The 14,004-nt window shown below is 39.0% G+C and overlaps 1 protein-coding gene across 5 annotated transcripts in view; it reads right to left on the bottom strand.

Moving 5' to 3' along the window:
- Nucleotides 1-14,004, bottom strand: part of ankib1a (ankyrin repeat and IBR domain containing 1a) — a 101,054-nt gene that overhangs the window by 23,303 nt on the left and 63,747 nt on the right. For all 5 annotated transcript variants that reach the window (XM_085987963.1, XM_085987967.1, XM_085987966.1 and 2 more), the window contains exons 11-16: nucleotides 13,099-13,187; nucleotides 10,649-10,779; nucleotides 5,843-5,977; nucleotides 5,224-5,310; nucleotides 5,073-5,139; nucleotides 604-749 (exon numbers count right to left, since the gene is read on the bottom strand). In XM_085987963.1, coding sequence (XP_085844089.1) covers nucleotides 604-749; nucleotides 5,073-5,139; nucleotides 5,224-5,310; nucleotides 5,843-5,977; nucleotides 10,649-10,779; nucleotides 13,099-13,187 — 655 coding nt within the window. The remainder of the gene's footprint in view (nucleotides 1-603; nucleotides 750-5,072; nucleotides 5,140-5,223; nucleotides 5,311-5,842; nucleotides 5,978-10,648; nucleotides 10,780-13,098; nucleotides 13,188-14,004) is intronic.

Raw genomic sequence — 14,004 nt, 5'->3', positions numbered from 1 at the left:
GAGGGTCTTAAAGGGAGGAGAGGAAATCTGGAGGGGTTTATTGTCTACACCCAGCTCATCCTCTATCACCATTTATTCCATGGCCATCTTTGTTTTACCAGACTATCTGATATATCAGGAATGAGCTAAGACTTTCTCCAAATAGACATTGGAAAAACCAAATCCATCTTATTAACCCCCTGTTAAAAACTATGTAAAAGTTAATTAGCCTACAAATCCTTCCACTACGTCACACTATTCTCTTCAACCGAAGAGTGTGAAGACATGAAAAACCAGACATACTGCCAATAGTTCCAACCTGGGAGAATTCCAGCCACTTTGGATTGTCATGGTTTTAACTACATTCAGTTGGTTCCCATCAAAGAGGGAAACAATAATGTAGCCACTGCTTAATTCAAATACTGATCCAAAAACATTAGACCTTATTGTGCCTAATAAAATGGTTTGTTCAAGTTAGATAGCTGCTTAATGTAACACAAGTTTCCCTGCTGAGTGTGTGTATATCAGTCTTATATCGTTATTATAAATTTAAACTAGTTAATTATAAACTTTTAACAAATGAGACAGCCCAATACTACAAGTCATCAATGTTAGCAAAAATACCTGCATGAGCTCAAATATTTCTTTCTTTGTGCTTTTAGGTTCCAGAAAAAATCCATAAGGATAGGAGCACTTCAGGATACGTCGTGTTTTCAAGAGTTCAAGTACTGCTTCTTCAATAAAAGTGGTATCAGGGGACCCTCCTTCAACTGACAAGATAAAGCAACATACATTATACCTACGGAAGAATGACATTTCTCTTTTTGGAGAGCAAACCACAATATACTGTTTTTTCTTCTTGAGAGTTGATAGCAATCAACAAAAGGAACAGCTGAAGTAGCTGCGTCCAAGTTCTGAGCTCCCTGATGGATTATCGCAAAGCATTTCAGGATTTTAAAATTATTTTATTTCCCTTTTCAACAGATTTATTTATTGTATTGAAGTCCTGTTTTATAAACAGAAGGTAAGGCTCGAGTGGCACAGTGGGTTAGAAAAGTTCTAGGTGAAGTTAGCTGAGAGAGTATGAACTTAGTTCCTATTAGGTTTCGCCCTCCAATACAAAACTATATTTTTTATTCAGGAAAAAATACAGGGTGGTCCTTGTAAACAATGGAAAACAAAATCACAATAGTGCAGCAGGGGTGCTGCAGGACAAGGTTTTCCAAGCTTTTGTCTTTGTAGGCTGCAGAGGTGCCCATTATGGAGCCTCGGGGACAACATATAAAGTTTAAATCCATATTCCCAGTAATTCTATATGTGTCAAGTTGCTGATACCGCTTGGTGTTCTAATTTAGGATTCATCCACCAATGAGACAACAGTGCTAAAAGCAGTCCTTTCCAAACCTTCAGGCCCATAGAATTCAAACAAACCAGTAAATAAGACCAAGCTGCCTGGGCTTTTAGGGCTGGATTACCAGAGCTCAGGCCACACGTGACCGCAGATTGGACAGCCGTGCTCTAGGAAGTTGAGTTTAAGCGCATTGTGGAAGCAGAGTACAGGGAACTTCACTTTTTCATCAGGCTGTGTTATACTTATCACAGGAATGCCTGATGCTAACGACTAGACCCAGTGTAAACTGGATAATGGCATAATGGAGTGGACGCCTTGATTGGTAACAAAAATTGCCTGATATGGAAGTAATTTGGTGAGTCTCACATTGCTGATTGCTTTACCTCTTATTTGCCTACCTCAGTCCTCTCAAGCAGAATTTGCCTCTATTACACTTCCCAACAAGATCAGGTGATGCTGCACAATGAATCAATGACCTTAACTACCGATTCAACTTCCTAGCACATCTGCCCATGACTCCAGTTGAAGACCTCAGAGGGTGGACCAAAGATGCTTCACCTACATTAACCATGACCCTACCCAAACTAGAGGTGACAACTAAGGGCAGTGTGCTTCCCCTCCAGTGGTTGCATGGGCAGCTGCTGCAGCAATGATCTCAGCAGAGCTTCTGACTTTAAAATTAACAGAGTCTGCCTTTCTAAATGTGTTCCCCACTAGCATTTTGGGATCTGTGGTAGGTTTGGTGACTGAAATCATGGGTGGGTACATGGGGAATTTGTAACCTGGCAGATCAACTGTGCCGCCCCATCTAATCTTGCTGGCAGGAGGAACATGCACCGAAATAACAAATTTGGAGCCCTGACTTCTGCTGCTCTCCTCATTTACCTTGATGAAGCACAAATGCGTCAAAAAATATTTCTATGAAGAAAAACAAACATTTTCCTTCACTATCAAATACCCGCTCAACATCCACAGTAGTCTTCTTAACTCAGTCAAGTCTGTGGTCACTTAAATTAAGAGTAATTCCAGTTCTTTGATTAGCCTGCCAGAAATTCTCTTTCTTGGCCACTTTTCCCTTCTACCTGATGACTGGAGAGACTGGAAAACTTGCTACCTATGGGAAGCCAGAGTGTGAATGTCAATTAAAACTTTTCCAAACTCAGACCTCTTGCGTGAAAGTCCAATGGATGAGCATTATAGGTACAGGGCCATCTCTGAAATAAAGGAATTCTAAAGAATTCGAAGCCAGAAATGCAGCATACCTAAATACAGCAAGAAACTGTAAATTCAAAGAACTATAAATCTTAGAGTTCTTTAAGGAAATAGTAAGTGTATTGCTAAAGGAAATGCAGTGGACCTGGTGTAGGCGGATTTTCAAAAGCCAGTTGCTAGGAAGTTTGTTGCCAAAATTAAGATGCACGGTATTAAAGGGAACATGGGAGCACTGATGTGAATTTTGCCAAAGGGTAGAAAACAGAAGAGGTTAATGGATGTTTTTATTTTAGAGGGATGGAAATTGTATATAAAAATGATCTGAATTGGGTATAGGAGGCAAAATATCAGTTTGCGACAACACAAAAATTAACTAGAGGATTGTAAGCGACTTCAGGAGGAAGTAGACAAATTAGTAGATTGGGCAGAAGGATGTTGGATGAAATTTAATAAGGAAAGGTGTGATGTGATACATTTAGGGATAAAACAAACTTAGTGATAAAAAAAAGTAGTACAAGAGCAGACAGACTTAAGGGTCAGATATATACATCTTATTAAGTGAGTGGACAAATTGATAAAAAGAGTATGGGTTTTATAAAGAGAGAGTACAAAAACAGCCAGTGCTAAACTTAAAGAAATTATTGACTAGGCTGCAGTAGAATATGGTGTCTAGTCTCAGGTGCCTTACTTTAAGAAAGATATCAAGGCCATAGCGCCTAGAGATTTACTATGATGACACCAGTTAAAAACAGCTTCAGTTTGGAGGACAGATGAGAGAGACTGGGGGCTCTTTTCACTCAAACTGAAGGTTAACAAGAGATCCAATAGGTGCTCAAAATTACAATGGGCATTAATAAAGTAAATAGGTAAAATATATTTCCACTCTCTACCAAGTCGGTAACCACAGAGCATAAATTTAAGATGGTTACTGAAAGAATTAAGGGGAAAGTTCGGCGATTTTTTAAAATTTTTTTAATTTTTTTTAAAACAGAGTTGCTGGTTCATAGAATGCCTCATCAAAAATAGTGGTGGAAGAAAAATCAATTGGGCCAGAAATTCAGGTCCCCACGGGCGAGTACGTGTTGTGTACTCACGCGTAGGGCCAACGAAAGTGCCGGTTTCGTGCATGCGCTGGAAACCGGAACTTCCGTTCCCTTGAAGGAAGGGGTTCACAGGTCAAACGTATGTGCCGGAGAGGCAGCGCGTACGCCTGGAACTTCCGTTATTTTTACAGGTTTCTCCGGGAGGGTAAGTCTCTAGCAGCTGTGCGTTTAAAAAGCAATCGCAAGGCCTGCTTTTAACAAGGTAAGTGGTGAAGTAAGTAAAATTAAAACATTTTTTCCACAGGTTTATTATTTTTAAATACTTTAAAGAAAGGTAAGTTTATTTTTAGCCCCGTTAAAAACTGTAATTAATTTTTTCAAAAATTTAAATTATTGTTTACAATAGTTATTTTATGTAATTTATAGTTATTTTAAAAATGTGATTTAAAAAAAAAAAAATTATTTGAAGTTTTAGTTAGGTTTTGGGGCCAATCTCTATTCATAGATTTGACAGGTCTTCCTGTCAAATCTATGAGTAGAGATTCCCTGCTACGATTGGCTCTCCATGGCCCACGTGATCCCAGGAGACGGTTCGAACTAGCTGCGCCCCTGGGATACGTGAGCACTGCGCGCCGGCAGCCGGAGGAGGCCCAGGATCGGAATCCCACGCGGGCCCACAGCACAACGGCAGGCGCGCTATTTAAGTGCAGGTCGGGGGCTTGCACCCGTGGGAAGCCTCCAACCCGAATTTCTGGGCCAATAGCTTTAAAATAAAAATTTAAAGGGTACTAGCCAATCTTCTGCAGTGTTATACAATGAGAGTCAAGATTAAATGTAGTCTTCAGCTGAAGTGGGGTTAGCTAATTGGGGAATATTTTGATTATGGTGCACAGACATAATTCAAATCTCACATTAAGGTTATGCATTGTCATTTTTTATTTTACAATACTTGGATTTTGTGTGCTTACAGTTAAACAGCAAAATTTACAGTAATTTAGGATGCTGAGAAACAGTTGATTGGAGTATAGGAATTTCTCTGCAGTACAGACCAAGGAGCTGGGAGACTCAAAACTGAGGTGCTACAGTATCACCATCGGCAGGAGGGTATAATTAGTGTGACAAGTTTACATAAGCAGTTTCCATTATAAATGTGGCCACAGGAATTTATATTGGAAAAAAGTTGACACAAAAGTGCAACAAAAACGTGACAACAGGAAGCAAGGGGTTTTGTAGGCAGAAAGTGGGTGCAGACTGAAGACCTTGGGGAACGAACAGGAACAATGGATTAAGTAAACAGCTCAGAAAGCGGACAGGCTTAATGGGTCAAAAAGCTTCCTTCTGTGCTGTAAAATTCTATAAAAGAAAATAATCTGCTTATTAACTCCTTCCAGGCCAGTCTCTCGCAAAGGTCTGTATTCCAGACTTGCAGCCACTTAACAGCAATAGTCTCTTTAGACAATTTAAATTATTGGCATTATTTCACTTACCTCCCTTTAGAGCTCTGCTTAGTTGCTCCATCTTTTCTTTGGCAGTTTTCAGAAGACGTTGCTCTAACTAGTAAATGACAAAAGAGGGGCCTATTTTTACTTGATTCAAAGTTGGCAGTATTAAAATACAAACATTCTTTCCATAACGTACCTTATAGCTATGCTCGTGGTTTTTAAATCTTGTGTAGTAGTGCATAAATCTGTCAAGCTCCTGAAATTTCTTGTGCTTTTTCTCAGCCTGAAACAGAAGATGTATTTTCTAACTAAGTCGTGTGATTTGCATGCAAAACTCAAAAGAATCAGTAGATTTTTAAAAAATATATACGATGTCTACTAAAAAAAAAGTAGGGTTGCGATAAGCAGTTGTAGAATTATTCAAAATCAAATCAAAAGTCAAGAGAAATTAAAAAAATGGAAGAGTAAATGCAAGCTAAAATAGCCCAATTTCAAAAAAGAATAGTAATAGAAAAGTTTAAGGTTTTACTGATGAAACATTCTTGTGGTTGTGCACCATTTTTAAAAAGCACAATTTAGTCTGACATACTATGCTGGAGTCCTATTATCACTATTTTTCTCTTTCTCCACCATCCCACCACCACCACCACCCCCTACTTAGCATATGACTAAGAGAGAGTGAAGAAATAGTCTTGGAAGACTCAAAGAACAGATCACAGAATCAAGGAGACAATCACAATAATGTGAAGCAGAGGTACGCAGAAACCATTTACGCATTAATTTTATTTTCCACTTAAAGAAATTGACATGCTTACCTCAGCTGTCATTTCCTTGGACTGTTCTTCAACCTGTTGGATGACTTCATATCGAGTGCATCTGTAATAGCCTCCAGTGGATGAACTGTGTTTTTTCCATTCTTCCAGACAAATCCAACAAAAATCATATTTGCACTGTGGAGGAAGAGAGCAACTTTGTATTTTTCCTCCTTCCACCCTCTTAAATCTCTAACAATATTTCTGCAAGTTTAACAATGAGGCAGTGTAACCTTAACACAAGAAAACAGAGGTGCTTCATTAAGTATATCAAAGACTAAAACTAAACAATACTTTATGAATAATCCAGTCAGTGGCTTTCCAAGTATGCCTGCTACAGTATTACTTTTATAAGTTTTAACATTATAAATTAACTCTCTGTTCTAAGCAAGAAAAGGTCATAACCCCAAAGCAAAAACACTTCATTTGTTGTATTATTTGGACTTATGGCATCAAATTTAAGGGTCCACAATCTGGACAATTAACTAATAAAGTGCACCGCTCCCTCAAAATTAAATGTCTACACGCATTGCATACACGGATCGATTTATCAGGATATACATTTCAAAGTAAACACACAGAAAAATGATCATTACCAAAAGCTTTTAATATAATACAGCTCACTCATTATGGCTCCGTCCAAGTTACAAGCATTTCATGCTCACCAAATGGCTCACATAACATGGTCAGTAGTTGTGCTACCTCACCTAGGGATATCCAGCAATTTTTGAAAGTCTGGATAACTATGGCAAAGTTAATTAAATGTGTGATCCTACTCTGCAATATCAACACAGATGAACTAACTAAATTGAATTAGATAATTTTATAAAGTAATTTGTATGCAGTATTTGAATAGTCTGGAAGTACCACCATCCCCATGACACAATGAGGGAGCCCAAGTGATGTAGCACTGAACCACAGACAGGAAGGTTCCTGGGTTTGATCTTAATCCTTGGTTAATGGGCTGATTGCAGCCAGGCCAACAGTGACATCACTAACAAATAGTCAGGGTCACCAACCTGGCAAAAAGGGATGTGAAAAAACCCACATACTATTCAGGCAGGCATGCTGTCCTAATCATAATCCAAGAATCCTTGCTGGCAGTGTGTACGTGAGGAGTAGATCAGCATGGGGTACTTCCTTTCCTTCCCTCCCAGTAAAATTGCCTGCTGTCACATGAACAATGGCTAATGTTGCTTCTGGAACCATACCCCATGGCAAGGGAAGGGGTTAAATTGTGGCACTAAAGAACATCTGAATCAATTTGTGGAAGCAGCACTCACTGCCAATTTTCTAAATAAACAATCTGCATTATCTTTTTACTGGTTAGAAATTTTTCATCCCTAATTTTGTCATGTTCACCTACCCTGCACACACACACTTACAGCAGGGGTTGCTGGATAGTGATCAGGAGCCATGGCTCAATGGTATGTGGGTTTTTCTCTGGGTATGATGTTTTTCTATTACAATGCTCAACGCTGATCGGCTTTTGCTGTGCAGTTTCCCATCATGTTAGATAGGGAGAAGTCTTAATATAAAAGTATTTTCTGAGATGGATGAACTTCCCAAAATATATACATTGGGTTTCTGAAGATATTCATTACCATCTATACAAACATAAGTAGCCTATATAAAAAATACTGTTAAACTGGAGGAAATTAATACTGCAGTTAGAATATCAATTTTTTTGTTTTCTGATATGAATTTTGATAATCCTTCAAGTTAGGGAAATTTTCACTGTAGCTTTCAGGACATCAAAATCTGTTATCTAGCAGTTTACATAATTTTGTTTGATATTACATTAATAGAACCAGAAATTCCAGCACAGAGGTGGGTGTTTGGCCTGTTACGCCCGTGTCATCTTCATACTGGAGCTATTTACTCAAATCTGATTTCCCTGCACCCTAAGTAAAAGTATATCACTCAAATTATATTATCTGCGTGCCAGTCACTAATCAATGGGATATCCACAGCTCCAGGCTTTCAATGTCTAATATAGGTTTTGACACTTAATTGAATGAGAAACTTGATGTCAGATTGAAGAGAAAGTTTTGAAATAATGAGGGTTGAACATCTTAGTGCAATGCTGATCACATTACAATGTGTCTTACTAGGCTCCTTTTAAAGTTATTCTGCTGGAATAATGATCGGATTACTCATTGCAATAATAGTACAAAATGTTTCTTGGCTCTGACATCAGAATGCACTGGGTGGATACATCACCACAGGTAACTGTTAAAAGCTTTTAGACTCAAACAAGCTAAGAATTTATTTTAGCCAATCTACTTTCAGCTTTTAGGTAGTTTGCTTGTGATCAAAGTATTTTGAATAGCATTTCAAAAGGACAGTGTACTCATCTTCCATTATAGGACATCAAGGCAATTTGGGCATGATTTAAATTATTAAAGAAATAACTTGGCAGTCCTGAATTGTAAAATAATAGACCTATTTTCTTGGTCCTTGCAAGAGGAACCATAGGTGGAAAGCACAATATAGTAGTGACATTTTTATCTTGTCTTTGTTACATTAATTGGATTCTTTATTGCAGGTTACAGTACATATACAAGATTTAGATCAATTCTGGCTAGTCATTTCTGCAAGCTAGAGAATTTACATTACAGTCAGACTAATATTTGCATTTCAGGGCAAGGCAGACACACGCATAGTTCTGGAAGCTCTTGGCATGCACGGATCGATTGTTTACCTTATACCTGGATAGGGGACCTGTCTAGCAGATCAAAGTACTTTACTTGGCACAGATCATGAACCAAGCTGTCCCATTAACTTCCAAGCATCCTAGGGTAGTGACTGATTGAGAGCTGTGTCTGGATTTAAGCTGTGGTTTGGGTCTTTGTAAGAGGAACCATAGGTGGCAAGCAAAGGCCAATAATTCTTCAAAGTTCCTTTGACAGATAGTTATATAGCCAGAGCTTCCCATTGTGGGCTTATATTTGGCAGCTTATGCTCAGCTCTGCAATTAGCCTGAAGCCAACAGAGAGATTGAGCTAAATGATGTTGTCATAAAAAGTGAGTGACTATGTTTATGGATCAATTTTTGTTGAGACACAGGGCCGGATTTTGCTGTAGAAATAAGTGAGGCTAATAGAGCACACTTATTAACAGGTAAATCGGACAGCAACATCCAGCGATTGCATATTCGCAGTTAAATGTGTAAATCAGGAAGTTGCTGTCCAAGATGCCCTGTCCTTCCAAAAGCCAAGCGAGAATGGTATCTCGCCGAGAGACTCGCCATTGAAATACATGGAACGATGTGAAGTTGCTGTACTTACGCAATATATACACACTAAACTCGCCTCAAAGAGTTAGAGCTTGTTCATTCCCGTGTACATAAATTTTTTTATGCCGCGATAAGTCTTAATTACTGCCAAACAACCTTTTGGGACTGAAAATTAACTTTTACAAGTGGGGCATCTCATTCCTTCAGCTTTAATTATTGTTGGAAATTTAAAAAAAATCAAATTTGAATAAATTTTTTTTTTAACTTTTACTTTGTCTCTTATCTCTCTCTTAATTCAATCTTTCTTTCCCTCTCTGTTTCACTTTCTGTATCTGATTTGACATTAATAATTTAAATATTCTAACTGACACTGTTTAGACTCTGCATTTCTCATCAACGATTTTTCAATCTGATTGGTTAAGGAGATACACAGTTGCTTGCCCAGCTCTCAGGTCCCAGATGCCCTGGAGAGGGCACTGCACTTTTTGGATAGTTGGCTGATAGCAACATCCAGTGCAAAAGCTCATATAAACTCTATGGGACAGTGCAAGTGGTGCCGTTCGTTTGCTGCTGAATGCAAAATCCAGCCCATCGTGCAGGAGATGCATCTTTGTTATTTTGATAGAGAATAATAAAGGCTGAAATGAATATAAATATATTGTTGATACTGAATACTGTTCATTTACCTGTTGGAAAGAAAGAACCTGCAATTATATAGCACCTTTCGCGACCTCAGGACATTACAAAGCGCTTTATAGCCAATTATGTGCTTTTGAACTGTAATCACTATTGCAATGCAAGAAACACAGCAGACAATTTGTGCACAGCAAGGTCCCACAAACAGCAAGTTAAATAAATTTGTCTGTTAGTTTATAGCTAGAGACTCAGTCCGAGAGTGCATATTCATCTGCCTACCAAAGACAAGATCACCTGGCCGCACATGATATATTCCAATAAACTGGAATATAGTGATAATTGACAATGGAAGTTGCTACATTTAGCTAGACATTGGACAGGTAACAGTCCATATGGGACGCAAAGTCAATTTATGGGAGTCGCCAACAATGCTGAACACAAGGAGAATATGTAGTGTAAAAGCCCAAAATGTAACAGTAATATTACTCAAGTACTACTTGGAATAAAAAATGGAGGCAAAAGTACTTCTGGCAATATAGGAAGGTGACAGAAAAGGGAAGGAAATAAAGAGTGCGCAGGAATTATTATTATTATTATTTTTTTTTTTTTTTTTAAGTACAAAATAAAAGCTGAATGTGGCACCTAATGTCTAAATTAGGAAGAATTTGCTGATTTGTTTAACCATGTTAACTATGTTATAAAATGTCCAAATCAGGGACTAGAGCTTTAAATTAAATATGACATAATAATTTTAACAAACCAAATAGATTATAGAAAAACTAATTCTACAGTGTACTTGGATATCCATATGAACACACAAGAGTGTTAAAATATAGCACATTTGCTCTGTATGCATTTACAGTGAAATACTGATTTCAAGTAATTTAGATTAAGCAGAACAATTTCTCTCTACATAGTCATTTTACAATGCTTACCTTGGCACATTGCATGTGATTGCAGCCCTCATTCTTTTGAATTGGAGATTTACAGTTGGCGCATGGTTTAGAGTTAGACAACAACCAAAGACAGTTGGCAGCATCTTCAAATGCTTCATTTACACCAGCAACTAGTAGCACAACAGAACATGGTTTGAAAAATAAAAGGAGTTAAATAACTCAACTTTAATTACTATTTCTAACCACTTGAAATTTTCAACATTACAGAAGTCGAAGAGCAGGTTAGTCAGAGCATATGTGGGTTTGAACAAAAAAAAATCAGGTAGATTAAAAATAAACAGTATTTTGTGTTTAATAAGTCAGGGCATAGAATACCACAGTATGGAAATAAAGTTTAATTTGTACAAAGCATTGGTTAGGCTACAGTATGTAGTATTGACTACCCCATTATAGAAATAACATTAGTCAGAGTGTATAGCATAGGTTCAAAGGGAGGATGCCAGAGATTTAAATCTATAGTTATAAGAGAAGACTTGAAATACTAGGACTATTTCTACTGAAACAGAGAAGGAAATTTAACAGGTGTTCAAAATTATGAAAGGATTTGATAGAATGAATAGGGAAAGACTATTTCCTCTGGCTGTGGGTGAGGGGGTCATCAATTTTAAACTGCCACCAAAAGGGAAGAGAGGGGTTAGGAGAAATTTCTTTATGCAAAGGGCTGTTGGTGCATGGAAGGCTTTGCCGCAGGGCTATGGGGAGAAAGTAGGGATTAGCTTTTGATTGCTCCAGCAGAGTCAGCACATACATGATGGACCAAATGGTCCTTTTCTGTGCTGTAAACATATGGATGTAACTAGTAAAATAGATAAGGGAGAACCAGTGGATGTGGTGTATTTGGACTTTCAGAAGGCTTTCGATAAGGTCCCACATAAGAGATTAGCGTGTAAAGTTAAGGCACATGGGATTGGGGGCAAGGTATTGACTTGGATAGAGAACTGGTTGGCAGACAGAAAGCAAAGAGTTGGAATAAACGGGTCTTTTTCTGAGTGGAAGGCAGTGACTAGTGGGGTACCGCAGGGATCGGTCCTTGGACCCCAGCTATTCACAATATATATTAATGATCTGGACGAGGGAACTAGATGTAATATCTCCAAATCTGCAGACGACACAAAGCTGGGTGGGCGTGTGTGCGGTGAGGAGGTTGCCGAGAAACTACAGGATGATTTGGACAGGTTGGGTGATTGGGCAGAAGCTGGGCAGATGCAATATAACATGGATAAATGTGAGGTTATCCACTTTGGTGTCAAAAACAGGAAGGCAGATTATTATCTGAATGGCAATAGATTGGGAAAAGGGGAAGTGCAACAAGACCTGGGTGTCCTTGTGCACCAGTCGCTGAAGGTAAGCATGCAGGTACAGCAGGCGGTTAAGAAGGCAAATGGTATGTTGGCCTCCGTAGCGAGAGGGTTTGAGTACAGGAACAAGGATGTCTTGCTGCAGTTGTACAGGGCCTTGGTGAGACCACATCTGGAGTATTGTGTGCAGTTTTGGTCGCCTTATCTGAGGAAGGATATTCTTGCCATGGAAAGAGTTCAGCGAAGATTCACCAGGCTGATACCTGGGATGGCAGGAATGACATATATGAGGAGAGATTGGGTCGATTGGGCTTGTACTTGCTGGAGTTTAGAAGAATGAGGGGATCTCATTGAAACTTATAAAATTCTGGCAGGACTGGACAGACTAGATGCAGGGAGGATGTTCCCGATGGTCGGGGAATCCAGAACCAGGGGTCACAGTCTAAGGATAAGGGGTAGGCTTTTTAGGACAGAAATGAGGAGGAATTTCTTCACCCACAGAGTGGTGAACCTGTGGAATTCTCTACCACAGAAGGCAGTAGAGGCCAATTCATTAAATATATTCAAGAAGGTGTTGGATATATTTCTTAAGGCTAAAGGGATCAAGGGGTATGGGGAGAAAGCAGGGACCGGGTACTGAACTTGGATGATCAGCCATGATCGCATTGAATGGCGGAGCAGGCTCGAGGGGCTGAATGGCCTACTCCTGCTCCTATCTTCTATGTTTCTATGGATCTATGGTGTTAAAGAGGAGCAGGGGAGACAATTGATGATGAAAGAAACATTCCCATACTGGGCATGAGTTCCATGGGAGGAGGCAAGAGAGAAGAGAGACAATTGCAGGCAAAGGGTACCAGTTTTGCCTCAAAGTGCACTTTTTCTTTGTTGATTTTTTCCCCCAGAGTGGAAGTGACTACAGCAGAATACAATAAGCCATCCAAGAAGAAATTCTGGTGGTGAGGCAGCAATGGGAGGCCCAACAGGAGAAAGCATGGACCTGGTTTGGGGGGGGGGGGAAACAGAGATTGAGGGGCATATGGTGAAATGTTCAAATTTCAGCAATCTCATTAACTACCAAAATGCTCAAGAGTCTTCAAAGAATCAGAACAGAATGTGAAGTAGCAGTCTTACGTTCTTCTGGTTTCATTTCTGTAATTTTCTGTAGCCAGTTTTTCCATGTTTGACAATCACAGGGTTCATGGGCTTCTCCTAGACACTCCCTAATGAAAAATAATTAATGACATCCTAAAATGCATCAGTTGATATAATCACATATTAAACATTTTCAGAATTACAAATTGATTTGGAACTAAAGATTTAAGATACTTGGCAACCCAACAATGCAGTGCATTAGAGCTGCATTATGGGTGTGCACTCAGTCGTAGAATGAGGGTTCTTTGCATCAATATTTCAGGTGAATTCTGATCTCAATTAGGGTACTTGAAGGAGCCAGAGTGGAGGGGAGATGGGTTTGTGGGAAGGGGAACATAGAAATGTAGTAAGATTAAAGTTAGCAGCTTGAGTCAGTATATTTGGCTCAAGCACAGGTCACTTGCCTAAGTCTCTCTGCTGGAGAACAGTGAAAGGCATCGGATACATGGAATATAAATAACCGACTGTGAGGAGGGAGAGAGAAAGTTTTACAGTACAGAGTGGGTGAAAGTACAATAGCCAGAGGTTACATAACAGGATTATAATTATTACATGTAATTAAAAAAACAAGGGTATTTTGCATAGGTTTTCCCTCTTTTTATCTTCTTTGCTTCAACTGATTAGCTTGAAGTAATTAACCAATTAAGATGTGCATTCCCAGGCCATTGGCAATGCACCTCTACTGGCTGCTAGAAGACGAGAAATGGGCATGACGCACACCTACAATTTTATTTCCCTGCATTGGAAATGCCAGTCTCCACTTGGTGGCTTGATATAACTCAGATTGGAAATTGAGCAGAACAAGACTTTTGCCTCTAGAGTACTTTTTTCAGTATTCAGAAGTATGGAATAGCTGCACTGCATAAAGTTGATTAAGCACATTCA

Source organism: Somniosus microcephalus, chromosome 5 (genome assembly GCF_052327205.1).
Source record: "Somniosus microcephalus isolate GS21.2 chromosome 5, FLI_Smic_1.0, whole genome shotgun sequence".
Classification (NCBI taxonomy): Eukaryota; Metazoa; Chordata; class Chondrichthyes; order Squaliformes; family Somniosidae; genus Somniosus; species Somniosus microcephalus.
This window is presented reverse-complemented; position numbering and strand designations above follow the sequence as displayed.